Source organism: Ovis canadensis, chromosome 2, assembly GCF_042477335.2.
Source record: "Ovis canadensis isolate MfBH-ARS-UI-01 breed Bighorn chromosome 2, ARS-UI_OviCan_v2, whole genome shotgun sequence".
Lineage (NCBI taxonomy): Eukaryota > Metazoa > Chordata > Mammalia > Artiodactyla > Bovidae > Ovis > Ovis canadensis.
This window is the reverse complement of record NC_091246.1, coordinates 59,539,915-59,559,213: the sequence shown is the minus strand read 5'-3', so window position 1 is coordinate 59,559,213 and position 19,299 is coordinate 59,539,915. Positions and strand designations below refer to the sequence as shown.

The 19,299-nt window shown below is 40.6% G+C and overlaps 1 protein-coding gene across 1 annotated transcript in view; it reads right to left on the bottom strand.

Moving 5' to 3' along the window:
* The window catches only part of GNAQ (G protein subunit alpha q), a 321,612-nt gene that overhangs the window by 85,598 nt on the left and 216,715 nt on the right, over positions 1-19,299 (bottom strand). The window contains exon 4 of the mRNA XM_069576299.1: positions 1,569-1,697. Within this exon, the coding sequence (XP_069432400.1) occupies positions 1,569-1,697 (129 nt within the window). The remainder of the gene's footprint in view (positions 1-1,568; positions 1,698-19,299) is intronic.

Genomic DNA, 19,299 nt, shown 5'->3' with positions numbered 1-19,299 from the left:
TCTAGCAGAACTTAATATTGAATCTAAGTTTCTTCAAACTGTTGACTAAAATGTACACATCATCTACAAGATAAATATTTTCAGAAACTGAGAATTTTAGGTACAAAAGGTTGAGGATAGGGTTCTGAAAGTGTTTGTTGAGAACTGTAGTTGTTCTTGGTGTCTTCCCGGCTCTCAGCGTCAAACCTAAATTAAGAAATCAAGGTTGTTCCAGTGATTGTTTAGAAAAGTTTTCATGAAAGAGATATCTGAGGGGCAAAATGATGGATCCATGGAGACCTATGAACTACAGACATCAAAACTAGATTCTTAGACATCAAAACTAGATTCTTATATAAATATTAAAATGCTAGCTCTTCTCTGGTATTGAGTGAATAGTATGTTCATTTATATGAAATCCTCATTTCCTGAAATCCTGTCATGCTAAGCTCTATAAGATGCTTTTGATTATAGCAAGAAATTATTATTCTGTCATTATTTTTATTGAAGTACCAAAAAATGTCCTTTAAAAGCTAGTGCACAAAATGAAGGAAACAACCTCCCAAGATGGAATAGTGACATGGTTTCAGATTTCACTAATCATAAAGCAAAGAGGAGATGATCCATGAAATGCTACATGTGTTCTGAAAATATTCTAACAAGGTTAGAAGCAGATGGAAATGTGGTGTTTCAAATTAAAGATCTCTAAATGCTATGAACTCAAAACTTAATCCAGAATGCTGAAGATATAAGCAACCTTAGTGATCACCTAATGTAACCATTTTATTAATGAAAAAAATGATGCTCAGAAATTATTTCCAAAGTGTCTTTATTCACACTTTCTCTTTATGGATATGTCTAACAGAGTAGTGTATGGCAGCCAGATGCCACCGCAGGTGCTGAGACTGATTAGAATAAAACACACAGTGCTTTGCAGGCAATGATGAAGGACCTGCTTATCAGAGTAACATGGCAGAGTCACACTGTAGAAGTTATGTTAACTCCCACTTCACAACCTTATATGCTATGTAGCTGCCTTAAATGGGTTGGGTTCTTCCAAGTAACTCAACTTTCTAGACCCAAAAGCATATTCACATGGTTTCATTCCTCCATGCACCATGTGGCTTGTATTCTAACTAAAAGTACATCTGAGTGATTGTGTAATAAGAGGTTAAATGAAAGCAGTCTTATTTTTTGTCATCTTAGAAAAAATTAGACTACTTTTGCTGAAGACCCAGAAAGAATAGCAGTAGTGAAGGAGAAATTAATAAATTTTCATTCTATTTTCCTATGTAAATTTAGGCTAGGTTAATCAATGCATTTTCAAAACCATGCAGTTTTAAATTTTTGAAGCAACTTATTTTGATTTCACTGATTTCTAAGTGATTTAATCTGAAATAAGAAACCGATTCATGCATTTTTCTTCTACTTCCTCTCTCAGGGACACATTACTTCATTTGTGTATCTAATGATAATAATTGGTATAAAGGTGTTATTGTTTTAAAGTCTAGACATGATTTCAATACATATTCACCAACGTGCTCTAGGTGTAAGAGCTCGGAAGTGGATTTTATGGACTCAGTTACTACCTGAAAATGACACTTTGTAAATCGAAGGGGTATTCGATGATCCCTGTGGTGGGGACTCGAACTCTGAGCACATCTTGTTGCGTAGGCAGGTAGGCAGGGTCGGCAACGCGGTCCAAGTCATTAAGATAGCTGGAGGAGGGAAGACACAGTGAGAATGTCAGTGACGCCATCGTACATGGCCTGCTGATGGAGAAGGAAGGGAAACAATGCATCCTAAGAGAAAAGAAAGAGAAAATCAGAAAGTGACAGATGCCGTCAACCTTCCATAAGTCATAGCAAGGTTGTCCATCTACGATGATACGGTTCACAGTATTTCTCATTTCTTCTCTTGCAATCAAATAGAACCCAGACCAAAAGTAAAGGGGGAGAAGAAAAGAATTAAATCAGTCTCCTGCCCTCTACTTGTTTAGCAGGTCTGGTGATTGAGCAGGAGTTTTAAGCAAACAGCTTTTGAATTATGTACACAAATGTTATTTGTATAAATAAACAGATAACAGAGTGACATATAAGGTCTGGATGCATTTTTTTTTTCCTTTTTTACAGAACACCAGAGTCCTTTCCTGGAATGTATTTCCTTATATGACAAGAGCATACTACGTCCTCAACTCTATCCAAAGTTTGAGTCATTCACAATTAATGTGAAGCCACAAGATTTCTAGCTACTGAGGCATCAATATCTAACGCCAGATATTCCCAGTATATAGAATCATCACACCTAAACTTTAAACGTATCTGCTTATATAACATGTCTCCATTAAAAAGAAAAAAAGGTTTTTCACTGTGAAATAATTTTAGACTCACAAGCAGCTGCAATAATATTACAGAGAATTCTCCTGTGTCCTTATTTAATTTCCCCCAAAACATCTTATGTGACCATAGTACATTATCAAAACCAGGAATCTGACATTGATCCAATAGTATTAACTAAACTACAGACCTTATTTAGATTTCATCAATTTTTACACACATATATTTTTGGAGGGTATATACAACTATGAAATTTTATTTCACATAGAGATCTGTGCAGTCACCACCACAATCAGGATACAGAATTGTTCTGCTATCAGAAAAACTTCTTTGTGTTACTCATCCCAATTCTAACCCCTGGCAACCACAAATATGTTCTCTACCAGTAGAATTTTGTCATTTCAAAAATGTTATATTTCATTCTCCAAAATTACAAAAATATTTGCAACTGTGAGAGTCACATAATTGGTGAGAAATCACATAACTGATGAGAAACAGGTAAATATAACTGTTCTGCATGGTATCCTCATGATTTCAAAGAGACCCTATATTCCCTTCGGCCCTGAAAGGGATGGAGCACAGATAAGATTTCAAAACATGCAACTACAAAGGATATACAGAAAGTAACTAACATGTGAATAAGATTTAAAGAAAAGGTAGAACCATTATAGACATGAAACAGACTATATCCTCAATACCTTTATGCCCACGAACAAGACAGAGTGAGTTCTGAGATACAGAACAGGGGATGTCTGGTGTGAGGCACAACTTAGCAAGAGCATAAAAACTCAGTTGACATGACCTATACAGGATAAAGATTTTGTCTCACCCTCTGTTATTCCTTACTATGTAAACGAGTGCCTGGCAAATAGTACTTTATGATTATTTGCTGATTGGATGGATGATTTCCTATGCTGAGAGTTAGTTTTAACATTATTCAAATATCCTTCTTACTAGTGGTGTTTCCATATCAATGATACAGTTAAATTTGAAACGGAGTAGTGAAAAAAATACCACAGTAAGTCTCTAAGATTCATGGGATCATAAAACAGTAGAGCTAGGTCTGGCTTTAAAAAAGAAATAAATTACCGCCTTTTTGCAGCTGTATCAATTCTTTAAGACAAAAAAGTATTAGTCTGGAAATTTTTAATACAGAACAACTAATGAATATTCTAGTGACCTTACCTCAAACATATCAATGATTCTGTAGCTGGCAATTAGCTCTCTACTGACTGATAGGAATCAGCCTGATACTTTTAATTATTACAAAAGTAGCTAGGGGACAAAAGGAGGGAGAGGCTGGGAGAATTGGAGCTTGAGAGGCAGGAAGGAAGTATAAAAATGGACTGGACTCCAAATTTGAGGCAATGTCTTGGCACAGTCTTGGAGGTGCCTGATGGGGTTAATGAGCCAATGTTCTGGGAGCTGGCCTGTATCTCATTCTACAGATAAACCAGCTCATCACTCCATAAATGTAAACATAACTGGTTACTCTGTATAATGGAGTATTCTGATTTACCAGGTACTGATTTGAAAAACTTGAAATGAACATACATTTTGAAATCTGCAAGATCATCATTTATTTAACTACCATATACAAAAATTTAATTTAGAAGAATCAGAGAACTTCCAGTTCCCATTGGCAAGCTTGTTTAGAAACAAGCTGCCCAATAAATCACTTCTACTCACTTCACCTTATCCAGAGGTTAGAACAGAAAGTGACCAAGTCTTGCACACAAGGGGTTCATGTGTTCCAGTGGGAAGAGAAATTGTGACTTTCTGCTTCTTGAAGATGAACTCAACAGACCACACCTTGCCACTTTGTTTTTAAATATGCATTTTGCACAGAGGGCTTCCCAGGTGGCACTAATGATAAAGAACCCACCTGCCAATGCAGGAGACATGAGATGTGGGTTTGATCCTTGAGTCAGGAATATCCCCTGAAGGCACGGCAAGATCCCCTGAAGGAGGGCATGGCGACCCACTCCAGTGTCCTTGCCTGGAGAACCCCCATGGACAGAGGAGCTTGGAGGACTATAGTCCACGCAGTCACAAAGAGTTGGACACGACTGAAGTGCCTTAGCATGCGGGTGCATGCACTTTGCACAGAATTGAAAGAACCTGCATATGAAGTGGGAGATTTCCTGTCACACTGCACGTGAGAACCTTGCAGGTCCCTCTCTCCAATTTAGAAGGGGAACTGAGCTCTGGGAAAAACATGATGGAGTAAGAGTCAGGATACACATCTGTAACTGAAAGCCACTGACCTGAGTTTGGAGGCTGCCCTAAAAGTACTGTCAGTGGTGTGTCTTCCTGAACCTCGGGCACTACTGAGATGGTAGCTAAATATCAGAAGCATTCACACTTGCAAGAATATTTTCCCCCTTCATCATTCTTTTGCTCCTTTTCAATATAAGCATAGTTCAGAGGGTAACAACGTCAACCTAACAATTAGCCTATACTGGGTGCTTGCTGCTTGCTAGGCTCTATTCTGTCTATTCATTGCCCAGGTTTCAACATATTTCAAGGCAAGGAAATGGTCATTAAAGATTCTCATACATTTCCAATTAGCTGGAAAGCAAACTGCACTTCTTGCCTGACATCCTTGCTGTTTTGCTTCAGTTGGATGGTGGAAAGAAAGGTCCGGTTCACTGATATAGCCCAACAAAAGAAAACAAACAAACAAACAAACACGAAAGGAACTGGTATCAAGGTCTGCTAGTTGCAACATACATTATCTAGAGCCAGAACCAAGTTAAACAAAATCCAACCTCAGTTCAGTTTAGTTCAGTCGTTCAGTCACGTCCGACTCTCTGCGACACCATGAATCGCAGCACGCCAGGCCTCCCTGTCCATCACCAACTCCCGGAGTTCACTCAAACTCACGTCCATCGAGTCAGTGATGCCATCCAGCCATCTCATCCTCTGTCGTCCCCTTCTCCTCCTGCCCCCAATCCCTCCCAGCATCAGAGTCCTTTCCAATGAGTCAACTCTTCACATGAGGTGGCCAAAGTACTGGAGTTTCAGCTTCAGCATTATTCCTTCCAAAGAAATCCCAGGGCTGATCTCCTTCAGAATGGACTGGCTGGATCTCCTTGCAGTCCAAGGGACTCTCAGGAGTCTTCTCCAACACCACACTTCAAAAGCATCAATTCTTCGGCGCTCAGCCTTCTTCACAGTCCAACTCTCACATCCATACATGACCACAGGAAAAACCATAGCCTTGACTAGACGGACCTTAGTCGGCAAAGTAATGTCTCTGCTTTTGAATATGCTATCCAACCTAGAACACCCCAAAACAAGACTAGAAAAACAGAAAAACAAACCCTCCAACCAAACCAAAGACATACGAACTCTCTTCTCCTACAGGAAGATCTGGGTGGCTCAGAAGCTACACTAGGACTGAAGACTTGTTGCAGATAATTGGAGGAACTGGCAAAACGTGCCTAGATGAGCATCTTTACTGCCAAAGAGGCCAATGTGGACAGCTTCTACCTGCATAAGCCTCAGTCCCATGTGGCCCCCTCATTCCGGGCTTCAGGACTTGGGAGGGACTCACAGCACCTCTTGCATTTCACATTTGCTTAGGGAAAATAGTCACTCTATTCCCTTAGAAGTGGAATTCTAGCACGATAAGACTAGTGCCTGCTCATTTGTTGATTCTTGTCTCATTCTGAGAAGAGGTAACAATGGAATAATCTCTTAACTGAATTGCACTTTCCACTGAAGCACCTCCAATTTGGGGGGAAAATTTTGATGGAATATGGGAGGGATGGGTTCTTTCTGGATTATTCCATTCATTTAACCTTTAACAGAGAAACACTGAGGTCTGGACAAATTTATATTGCAGAGTAAATTCAGAGAGTTAATTATAGCTACAATTTGTTTTGTAGGAATGATTTTGAGTGGCTGCTCAGGTCATTCTTGGGGTGTTGTTATGGTGACAGGTACAAGGTACATTTCCAAGGCAATGTGTATGTAACAAGTGGCTTGTAGTAGCTCTTTCCTGATGTCAGAGAGAGAAAACTCCATGGTTCACATGGGACTTATTTAACTGTCTAGGAGTGAACACTTATTTAGGATTGTGCTAGGAAATGGGAAGTTTAGTTGATTAAACTCATTTTACTCCAATCCATTCATGGGGATTGAATCACTTTTCACTGCTTTGAGACACTTAATAATTGAAAACTTCATAACTGCTTTAAAAAAAAAAGACTCAACATTTTCCCCACAGACAATTGCCCATTTAGGGTTCTCACATTCCATGGGGTCAGGGACCATGATTCCCTTTGTTCGCAGCTGGTCACCAACACTCCACCAAGGGACTGGAACATAGCAGTTGCTCAACATGTGACCCAAACTAAAACTACTTTATAGAAAACACTGTAGTGGTTAGAAAGGTAGGTTATACCTTCTAGGAGAAAACAAAAGAGGATGGGGGTTGTTAGGTACCCATCTTCATGTAACTACCTCTCTCTGGGTTATTACTGGCCTGCATTGTGCAAGAACCAAATTCTGAATTAACACGCCTCTGATGAATGGAAAGACAACACAGAAAGGAAAGGCAGGATCCATTTAACTTCATGGAGTTGATGTGCTTCCTGATATTCTTTCAGGGCCTGGCCACTGAACGATATAATTGGTATATCCGTTTTATGCCTATTAGTATCAAGCTTTCCGGCCCTGGAATTCACTCTGCTGCTGCTGCTGCTAAGTCACTTCAGTCGTGTCTGAGTCTGTGTGACCCCATAGACGGCAGCCCACCAGGCGCCCCTGTCCCGGGGATTCTCCAGGCAAGAACACGGGAGTGGGTTGCCATTTCCTTCTCCAATGCATGAAAGTAAAAAGTGAAAGTGAAGTTGCTCAGTCGTGCCCAACTGTTCGTGATCCCATGGACTGCAGCCTACCAGGCTCCCCCATCCATGGGATTTTCCAGGCAAGAGTACTGGAGTGGGGTGCCATTGCCTTCTCCATATTAACAGATGATTGTGACACAATATCTTTAATGGAAGAAACAGGCTTCTGATGGTTTACAGTGAAAAGCAAGACAACAAAGAGACTCATGTTAGTAAAAGTTCCATGGTTCCTTTCCTACCATGAAAAACTGCAAGGTCATTCTGAAATTCAACAACCATCTCGAAGGGAGCTGAGGAAATGAAGATCCCCAGGATATGGTCCCTGCCTGAAAGGAGTTTACCAACTTGTGGGAAGAAAAGGGTTATATGAAGAGGAGGAACAGGGGAGGTTATCAGGGAAGGAAAGAATGCATATTTTGGAAAGAGTCATTTTCTGGGAAACTTTTTGATCTGTCTCTAATCCTTGGGGATTATCCACGAACCATCCTTCTCTTGCATGACTGATTTATATGAAAGACTTAAGGAAATGATGCTCATTTGTTTATAATTACACTTTGTAATTGCTAAATTCCTTTTACACTTAACTTCAGGATCCCATCTCTGGTTGCAGAACAATAATAAATTCATAAACGGAATATAATCCATTACTTTAAATGATTAAAAATATATGGGATAAACTTGAATGTCACTAAAATAATATGCTCCAAATTAAATATGGCATCCTTCTTCTGAATATTTTTAAAAGAGATTCCTTAGTTTTTGACAAGTTTGTCAGTTACCGGTTTTGAAAATGTTCGTCACTCAGTCGTGTCCGACTCTTTGAGACCCCATTGACTGCAACCTGTCAGGGCCCTCTGTCCATGGGTTTCTCTAGGCAAGAATACTGTTTTGAGTTGACCTTCAAATTTAATTTATGCTCCAATTTGACATGTAATGAGAACTTTTTTAAAGTAAATAGAAAAAGCCCTACTCTACTACCTATGACTGGAAGGATAATTGAAATCTAAGCCAAGAATAGCATAGAAATTAGAAATTCAAGTGGTTTTTTTTTTTTAAGTGAAAGAAACATGAATAAAATTTTGAGATGACTCAGCAAGTAAACTGTACCAGTTTACAGCTGGGGTTACAAAAAATTAACACAAGTATTAGGCATACAAGCCTTATCAATTACACCAAAAGGGGGAAAGAACCAACGGGTGTAAGTGGAAAAAGAAATCTCTGACATTGGGTCTAAATCAAACCAAACATAGTAAGATAACTGAATACAGCACCTTGGAGCATTTAATGTAACAACACTACGGGTCATGTATCAGGGTTCCTTAACTCCTGTGTAAGAGCCTCCTACCAAGGCTGTTTATTAGTAAGAGATTTGCAGTTCAGGTCAGATATTAAGATGAAGCCCCAGCACAGAAAATGATTCTGTGTAGAATTTTACATTTTTAATTATTGAAAAGGTTAGAAAAACTAGGTTGACTTCATTAAAAAAAAAAAAAAAACAACTAAGACCTCATTGTTAGAGGAACAGTTTTAGGGTACTTGAAAGCTGGATCATGCCTTGTTTGACACTTGTTTGAGATCTTGTTTGACACTGTCAAAAGCAGTAGAAGCCAAGAAACTAGAAACACACAGTCACTATACAGTTGTGATGTGACCACAGGATTCAAAGGAAAAAAGTAAAAGAAACATTCAAAGTGGACTTTTTTTTTTTTTTTTTTAAAAAGAACGTAACCGTTCTGCAAAACTGCCATCCTGAGGGGACAGTCAAGCACAGATTTTGGTGCCAAAACCCACCTATGTGTCCCCTCTCCTTTGGTAGATCCTGCTGTTCAGAACAGCCTGGCTGGTAATCTGGTCAGGTGGCTTAGCTGCACAGGATTTCTGATTACTCATTACACAAACACTTTTATCTTCTCAAGAGCTCAACTTTCCTTTTTCCTCTTTAAATCTGGCACACCATGATCAGAGTTCAAAGAGGTAGAGCAGAGAATTTGTTCAGAGGAAATTATTTGTTTTAAATACAACATTCCAGATTTAAAACAAGATCACCTAGTGGTAGCAGGGGGCTACAATCTCACAGTTTATGAAAGCTACTCAAGGGAAAATATTCTGTGGTGTAAAACAGGAAAGACCATGTATTTTAATCTTTCTTTGCCAAAAAACTAAACCAACTCAGAAAATCAGATTTTTTTGAAAGTAAATTAAACAGCTCATAAAAAGATACTATATCACTACATTTATAAACAGTTTTAGTATGTTATATATGGATAGTTGATCTCAATGTCAACCATAAAGAGACTACTAGTGTCAAGTGGGGAAGGAGCTGGCAGCTCTATGTGATTCAGGCAGGCTCCAGGACCAGGCCTAGGTCAGAGCAAAAGACTCCTAACTAAGTCTGTTGCTCAAACAAATTGACCTTGTAATTAAAAGAGCAAAAAATGAAACAACAATGTGGGGGAAGGGATAAATCAGGAGCTTGGAATGCATATACACACACAACTATATATAAAATAGATGATCAACAAGGACCTACTCTATAGCACAGAGGACTCTACCTAAGGTTCTATGATAAGCTATGTGAGAAAAGAATCGGAAAAAGAATGAATATATGTGCATGTATAACTGAATACGTATAAATAACTGGATCAATTTGCTGTGCACTGGAACTTACACTGTAAATCAACCATGTGGTGTGGTGGTGGTTTAGTCACTAAGTTGGTTTTAATTATTTATCTATTTTTCCCTTCCTGTTATGTTGCCCTCTGTGTTTCCAAGGCTCGCCACAGACTCGGCAGGGAGAGTGTTTCCTGGTGTTTGGAAACCTCTCTTCTTAAAGTTCCCTTCCCGGGACGGGCTTCCCTTCCCAGGACGGAGCTCCCTCCCCACCTCCTTTGTCTCCTTTTTCGTCTTTTATATTTTTTCCTACCTGTTTTTGAAGACAATGGTCTGCTTTTCTGGTTGCCTGATGTTCTCTGCCATCCTACAGAAGTTGTTTTGTGGAGTTTGCTCAGCGTTGAAACGTTCTTTTGAGGAATTTGTGAGGGAGAAAGTGGTCTTCCTGTCCTATTCCTCCGCCCTCTTAGGACCGCCCCCTAGTCACTAAGTTGGGTCTGACTCTGGGGACCCCATGGACTGTGGCCCACCAGGCTCCTCTGTCCATGGTATTTCCCAGGCAAGAATACTGGAGTGGGTTGACATTTCCTTCTCCAGGAGATCTTCCTGACCCAGGGATTGAACTTGCATCATCTGCATTGCAGGTGGATTCTTTACAGCAGAATACCATGGAGTCCCAAATTAACTATCACAACAACCAAAACAACGGAAGAGACAGTGAAAGAGACAGAGATACAGAAAGAGAAGAGGAGGGGGAAAGAGAGGCCTTTTCAATTTGCCTGTTTGGCTTTCTTAACTTATTCATCTTTTATATGACAATTTTCAAAGCTGTTGACTAATTATGACACAATTTTTATACTTCTAAGATGTATCAAGCATCAGAAGGCTACTTTTTATTCTAGTCTGCCTTTCTTGAACCGTAATGACAGTGCTTAATTCATTTTTCAGTTAATTTACACATATTTATTGAAAATCTGTTGTATGTCAAATTCAAGTCACTGTGTGTGTTGGAGAAGGAGGGGGCTAGCACAAGGAGCTGGTAAAAGATACTTATATGTGTGTGTATATACACACACACACACACACACACACACACACACACACACATATATATACATATTCTTTGCCTGTAGGGACATCAGGTTACCTGGGAAGTGAAGATAGCACAGATGAATCAATTAAGAAATAATTAAGTGCCCAATTGTGAGGTGCTAACTATGAATGCATTAAGAAGGGAGAGATGATCATGAACTGGTCACTGGAGAACTGTGCAGAAAAGTGGAGGATGAGTTACACGGTGCAGACCTAAGGGGACTAGAACAGGCTAAAGAGGAAAGAGAAGAGAGATGGGAAGAAATCAGCAGACACATAAATTACTTACTCTTTTATCATTATCATTCAACAACTTTCCCTGAAAGCCTATATTGAAGGCTGGGCACTGTGCATAGCCCTGGGTGGGAGCCACAAAGGAAAAAAAAAAAGATGTGAATCCTGTCCTCAAGGAGCTTGCGTTCTAGCAATGGAGATAAATGTGCCAGCTAACAGCCATCTGACAGTGCAGATAAGATGTGGCTCACCCAGTGACAGTAGACAAGAGACGGCTGTGAGCGAAAGGTTGGGGACTAAAGCCGGCCTCTCACGGTCATGTCTCCATAACTTGGATACTGGTTTTGTAGAATCAAAACTTCCATTTCAACAAGGATGTCTGGGTTTGAGGAGCTGGTCATATTAAGTTAGTTAAACTAATTACAGATCAAAATTCTTTAAATCAAGATGCCCTTGTGCTCACGAAGAACATCAGGGTAAGCCCATCAGAGTTCAAAGAGGGCTTGGCAGGTGAGCAGTCAAAATAAAGGAATGGGCCAGATGGAGAAAGCAGAGGTCCTGGGCTCACCTGAGACTGGAGGTGGGGTTACCGCCCAGTCAGGCACGTGTTATGTTAGGCCCCTTTCAGAAGCAGGTCAGTCCTACCTTTGGTTACACTGACTGTTAAATCCCATCATGCCCTCCTAACCAGCTGTACCAGGCACCACATGGGGCCAAAGCCAAGACACATAAGACACAATCCTTGTCCTCAGAGCCAAATCTACTCAGTCAACGTTTCTGGTCATTTATTCCATCATTAGTACTGGACATCCTTGCATGGCATTTAGAGGTACTGCCAGGGAATACAATCTAGCACTCTGAAGCTCACTTCCTATCTGAAATTTTCTTGTGCAAAGCAAGTTTACCGAAGGAGCACTGCTGAGGGCCAGCAGGCCATCCTTTCTCCGTTCTCAAAAACCAATCTCCAGGTTGATTTTGAGCATCCCAGGCATAAGGTAGGGTCTCCCTAAATGGCAGAAATGGAAGCAGAATATTAGCTGCCTTTTAATATTCAGTCTTCTTCCATGGAGGAAGAAGTTGCAACTTTTTTCTTTTCTTTTGTGGGGTCGGGGTGGGGGCTGAAATCAGATAGTAAGTATTTTAGGCTCTGTGTGCCATTCAGCTTCTGTTGCAACGATTCAAACTCTGCCACTGGAAACAAATGGACTTGGCTATGTTCTAATAAAACCTAATTTATAAAGATAGGCAGCAGGCTGAGTTTGGCCTACAGGTTTTCCAATCCTGTTCTGTAGTAACAGCGCCCCTGTTTTCATCTGGGTACCATGTCATCCTGAGTGGATTGTGGTAAGGGACTGTAGAGAAGAGGAAAAGCAACTGAACATGCAAATGCTCTGCCGAAACACGAGCAAGCAGCAAGAGTGAAGCGTGTCTCCCATGCCCAGCCTACTCTTCAAGCAGAGTGAATGAATGATCAGCAGGTGTTGAGGTAAGCCCTTTCCCTATCACATCTCTGTAATAAAGGTTAGAAAGAAGTTAGTCTTATCTAAGTCTTACCATCTCTAGCGGCTCCAGGCATTTTGAAAAAGCGATACTAGAGACCAAGTCTTAGAATCTGATGGATTCTTCACTGTAGAAGACAAATTACAGGATGCGTGCATGCTCAGTTGTGTCCAACTCTTTGAGATTCCATGGACTGTGTAGTCTGCCAGGCTCCTCTGTCCATGGGATTCTCCAGGCAAGAATACTGGAGTGGGTTACCATTTCCTCCTCCAGGGGATCTTTGCAACCCAGGGATCAAACCAGAGTCTCCTACATTTCCTGCACTGGCAGGCGAATTCTTTACCATTGAGCCAACTGAGAGCCCAAATTACAGGGTGTATTTTGTTTCATTCTTGTGAAAAGTTATTAGGAGATATGGCTCATTAGATAAAACAAAAATAGAAGTAAATATGTCACTCAGGTGAAAAAAAGGTCCATTCCATGTTATTACTGTCACTCTTTGTGGGGGGGGGGGGAAGCAAACATATTCAAGATCAATTATCCTCTTCTGAGCTCAAAATAGCATTTTGAGTAATTTAACTATGTAGAGAATAATCTCTCTGCCTATACATTTCCAGGTAAATTTGGGGAGGAGTGCCAGGTTTTCACTTGATTGCATAGGATAATAGTTTCTCACATAAAGGCAATCTACTGTTACAGAATCAAAGGATTTCAGAATTTACAAGGGAGTTTAGAGATGGCGCAGAGGTTCAAGTGTCTGCCTGCAATGTGGGAGACCTGGGTTTGATCCCTGGGTCAGGAAGATCCCCTGGAGAAGGAAATGGCAATCTACTCCAGTATTCTTGCCTGGAGAATCCCATGGACGGAGGAACTTGGTGGGCTACAGTCCATGGGTCGCAAAGAGTTGGACACGACTGAGCGACTTCACTTTCACTTTCGTTCACTTTAGAGATTACAGAGCACATACCACTATCTGAGGCAAATGAAACTTACAAGCCAAAGTCCCACAGGTGAGGAGAGGCAGATGTAATTCCACTAAATGCTAGATTTTGACTCAATGGTCTCACCATATGATGTCTCATCTGCCTCTAAAAGCCTGCAGTAGGCTTATACTTCCTTTTTAATCATCAGATAAAGGGTAAAGTTATAACGGCTACGAGAGTCAGAGCCTACATACTCTTGGGTTCAAGTGTTTGGCACATGAGTCGGTTAACAAGGTACTTCTTCAAGGATTCAGCCTGAAATCAAGTAGATATGCTAATCTACCTCCAAAAACTCATTTTGCATTTAAAATCCAACATTCAAATTCCTTGTGCATTTTTAAATTAAAAAGTTAAACATGAAGTTAGAAGTAAACTCCAAACCTGACTTATGCTCAAAAGTCAATTATCATGTACTTTGGATTTACAGGCTGTGACACATGTAGAAATTTCAAGAAGGTTTCTGATTTACTGACAACCTTGGAGGGCACTTCAGGAAAGCAAGATTAGGGATTACTTGGTCCCTTATGGTGAACATACACTGTATAGTCCATGGGGATCACAAAGAGTCAGACACGACTGAATGACTTTCACTTTCACTTTACGGTGAACATGGACAGAGCAGTCCTTTGCCAAACGCCTGCAGTGTGAAGACTGCACACTACATGACAAGTTGATTGAGATCTGTGTTCTCTAGCTAATGTCAGGGAACTTTTGGTACTGTAGGCAGTGAACTCATTTGACCTGATGTCTCACTATATTAAGGCAAGTGGTGAACCACAGCAAAAAAGGGGGGGAAAAAAAAGTAAACCTACAGCCATCTGTTTATTGTGCTCTTTACCTAAAGATATTCAGAGTCCTCAGACTTAAAAAAAAAAAACAATAACAAAAAAGGTAATAAGGGACTCTACAAAACTCTCCTGCATCTTAGAATGCTTTTTTAGTCTTTCATTAAATAGAACTGGAAGAATATGCCAAATGAAAGCCAACTGCAAGTTTTTCCTAAACTGCTCATCTAGAATTTCCCATCTCTTTGCTTCTACCAGTGTTGCCTGTCCTTTTGAGCCATCTGATTGTTTTATTATGATCAGCAAGTTGGCTAATCAAAGTAGAATAAGGAAAGCTCAAATTATTTTAGTGTTTTTATGGCTCTAGTGTTACTCCAGTAAAAAGTTATTGGATGAAATATGGGAAAAAAGGGTTCAAACTCTAGACTAAAATAAAGAAACAGTATTTCTCAATTATTTGTGACTTACAAAATCTTCCATGTTGTATGAAAAACTGATATATTGTTAAACACAGATAGAGCTTCCCAGGTGGCACAGCTAAATTTTCTGGATGATAATCAAAACCCTTGTGGGTGTATTTCCCAGTAAATTCGACTTAATTTTCCCATTGATCTTACACACACAGAACTACATACAGGCAACACTATCATGCTCATACTCAGTCATGCCTGACCCTTTGCAACCCCAAGGACTGTAGACTGCCACGTTCCCCTGTCCCTGGAATTTTCCAGGCAAGAATATTGGAGTGGGTGACCATTTCCTACTCCAGGGGATCTTCTTGACCTAGGGACTAAACCCATGTCTCTGGCATCTGCTGCATTGACAGGCAGGTTCATTACCATTGTACCACCTGGCACTGCAATAACATTATGAAGATTAATAAATAATTTGCATCTTTCATGGTAAGTGATTTTAAACTCATAGATATTTATCTACTGGCTTCCCTGGTGTGTCAGTGGTAAAGAATCTGCCTGCCAATGCAGGAGAGATGGGTTTGATCCCTACATGGGATCCCTGGAGAAGGAAATGGCAACCCACTCCAGTATTCTTTCCTGGGAAATCCCATGGACAGAGAAGCCTCGTGGGCTACAGTCCACCAGGGGTTGCAAAAGAGTTGGACATGGCTCAGGGACTAAGCAAACAAAAAATTTATTTATTAGTCTATCATCAATATACCTGTCAATTATCAATCAATCTCTTATTCATTCCTTCAGCTCTCTATCTATCTATCCATCCATCTATCCTCCTTTGTGAGGGTGGGTTTCAGTTATTAAAAACTTGGGCTCCGGAGGCAGCAAATCTGACTTTAGTTCTTACTTCTATCACTTACTAATTGTGTGACCTTGAACAAGTTACTCAGCCCCTCTGAGACCCTATTTTCTCCTCTGTTTCATGGAGATAATAAGAAATATCTACAGCTTTGCATGTAAACAACTACAGAGAATCTAACACATAGGAAGTATTCAGCAAAAAAAAAAAGGTGTTCAAGCTCTTTTGGTAATAGCTTTTCAAAGATGCCAGACATTCAAAAACGGCAGGAAAAAAAGAGACTTAAATGCCTGTAGCTCTGGCACATCATAGTTCATTTACAACAGCCAAAGACAGACAGTGCCTACGTCATGGTCACTGAAACTGTGGAAATTATCTAAGTGTTATTTCATGGAACAATCATTTGCAAAGGTCAAACGTGAGCACCCAATGTTAAGCACTATGGGCAGAGGGGAGAGACACTTCAGTAAGTATGATAACAGATACAAAAGAGATTTGTACAAGTGTTAAGATATAGGGCAGGGCTTCCCAGATGGCTCAGTGGCAAAGAATCTGCCTGCCAACGGAGGAGCATTGGCTCAATCCCTGGTCCGGGAGGACCTCACATGCCACAGTGCAACTAAGCCCATGTCTCACAACTATTGAGCCTGAGCTCCAGAGCCTGGGAACTGCAACTTCTGAAGCCTGTGTGCCCGAGAGCCCATGCCTGGCAACAAGAGAAACCACTGCAGCGAGAAGCCTATGCACCACAACTAGAGGGACGGCCTTGCTTGCTGCAACTAAAGGAAAGCCCGCGAAGCAACGAAGACCCAGCACAGCCGTTAAAAAAAAAGATACACGGCAGTGACACATAACCTCTGGTATTGGGCAAGACTTTCAGAGGGTGTGACTCTTGAATTGGGTCTTGAAGGATAAACAGGAGTTCACCAGAGAGAAAAGAAGAAGAGAGGCATGCTTGGGCTCTGTTCTGTTTTCCTGGCAAGTGGCCTGCACTGACTCTCACAACCAGCAGGTTTCTGGAGAAAACTGCTGTTAAGCTGCAAACCTTAAGCAGACGTGCATGGCAGGCACCAATTCTCACACTGCTAGAGATCAGATATTGATATCTAAATGTTCCCCAAATCTACACTGAAGAATCGCAAGAGAGACAGTCAGTACTCAGGGAGGCTGGTCTTAAATTCTGTAAGGTGGTGATACTGTTCAAGAAATTAGATCCAGAATATCAACAAAGTTTTAAAATTTTTATCATAAAGATAGAGCAACATAGAAGCCCCCACATGGAGCAAAGATGCAGGATAAAATACTGAAGATATATCAGTGGAAAGTAGACAAAAGTCAGAAAGGAGAAGGGTAACAACTATCTCGAATTCAGAGAAAGGAACTGTGTTGAGTCACCCTGTGAAAATGAATTCAGTATTGGGAGTGAGTGATGCTCAAGACTGGTGAGCTACAGCCTCATCAGCACCATTCCTGAACTTCAGGGGACCTTCCCTGGACCACACTGGAATGACATGTGGCATACACAAGCAAATGGGTGAATCCAAAGAGCCATTGGTCTTCTCTGCATGCTGGGAGGGTTTTCCTGGCTAAGAAAAGGAAAGTGCCAGGACTAAGATGGGGAAGAATAAAGAGACTCCATACTTGGGCTCCTGGCACAATGGAATTAAAGGCAGCCCAGCTAGGCATCTTGGGCACTGAGCTATAATATAAAAAGTGCCAAAATGTCCTATGAAGATAACAGAAACATGGGGCCAGCTAACTCAGGTTTCCACACACAGTTTCCATAATTGGCAGGAACTGATTGGTTCTAATCCCTGAAAGTAAAGAAGAGTCTTCAAGAGAAAACAAAGGGAAAAATGAAACCTCAGGTTTCATTTAGCTAAGACGATCAAATGTTCCTGCTTGACTAGGAGATTTCCAGTTTACACCTGTTATTTCACTATAAGTATTAATAGCAACCCTTTCCTTCACAAAATGTCCTGGTTTTGATGATAAATTATACAGTCACCATCTATTTAGTCTATGTAACAAGTTACTGTAACAAAAAGATTGAAACATACTTTTTGGCAGAAAATGTATTTCAGGGTAATCAAATAGCATCAAGAGAAGAAAACCTCGTACTTCACAGAAGAATGCCAATGAAGACCAAATTATAAAAGTTGGAATTCTTATACCAGACAAGACTTAATGATTGGAATTAAAACATCAGGTGAAGAGTTTATGGGGAACTGGAGACTAAACAATGACAAAGTCATACCACACAGATTGTTTTTGGTGGCAGAAGGAAAAAAAACCTAAGTTTATCATGGAGGCTGTCAGTGCCCAAACACTGTGGTGAAATTTAACTTACCAGTGACAGATAAACCAGTGCACATGATCACTTAGAGTATGTTCTACTCACTGGTAAACCTTAACTTACCAATGATAAGTAAACCAGTGCACAAGATCACTTAGAGTGTGTTCTACTCATTGGTGAACATTAACTTACCAATGACGTGTAAACCAGTGCACAAAATCTTATGTGTTCTACTCACAGTGTTTAACTGGAATCTAACCAAGCCTTTAAATGTGACTTTCAGTTTGTAGAAAATCCAAGAGGCGGCGGCGAAAGTTAAATCATGCCATGAGGCAGCAGTCAGACCCAATCCAGGCCATTCTTTTTGACATGCCAGTGAAATGAGAAACAGGCTTCTATTAGATTAAAAGACTCAAGGGACATAAAAACCAAATGCAGTGTGTTGTCCTAAAATCAACTGACTCTGAAGAACATTTTGGAAGAATTTGGGAAATATGAAAATGGACTGGATATAGAATGATAAAAAGGACTGATGATTAGTTTTTTAGGTATAATATGGTATTATTTATTACGTAAGAAAATGTCTTTTCTTTTTTAAAGATGAACACTGAAATGTGGATATAGGGACATGTTGTTATAATGTACTTTATTACTTTTGCATAAATATATGCAATATGAAATAGGTGTATGTGCATACACACATATATCCACATGTACATGTTTAGAAAATAGAGATCTCCCTATCCCCACCAAGGGAAACTAGAACTGTTTAAACAGTCATCATTTGCAGGGGTTGATATCAGCCTGTCCCAGGTGCCCCCACATCTTGAGCTCTAACATGAGGGATGTGCCTACAGAATGAGCGTGTTTCTATGGCAAATGCAGCCCATGTGACCGAAGTCTAAGATGGTGGCTTTTCCCAGCATCACAGTGCTAACATGGGCCTGGAGTAACTGTCGTGGATAACTCTTAGCCTTAAAGCAACTCATGGGTACCTGTCTGCTGCTGCTGCTGCTAAGTCACTTCAGTCGTGTCCGACTCTGCCACCCAGAGATGGCAGCCCACCAGGCTCCCCTGTCCCTGGGATTCTCCAGGCAAGAACACTGGAGTGGGCTGCCATTTCCTTCTCCAATGCATGAAAGTGAAAAGTGAAAGTGATGTTGCTCAGTCATGTCCGACTCTTAGCGACCCCATGGACTGCAGCCTACCAGGCTCCTCCATCCATGGGATTTGCCAGGCAACTCATGGGTCTGTCTAGGGATCCACAAATCTGAGCTGAAGTAATGTCACCAGACATGTGGTAGAGTTTTGTCTCAAGAATACAGCTGCAGCAGCTGACCCAGGTGTCCTCAGGGCAAA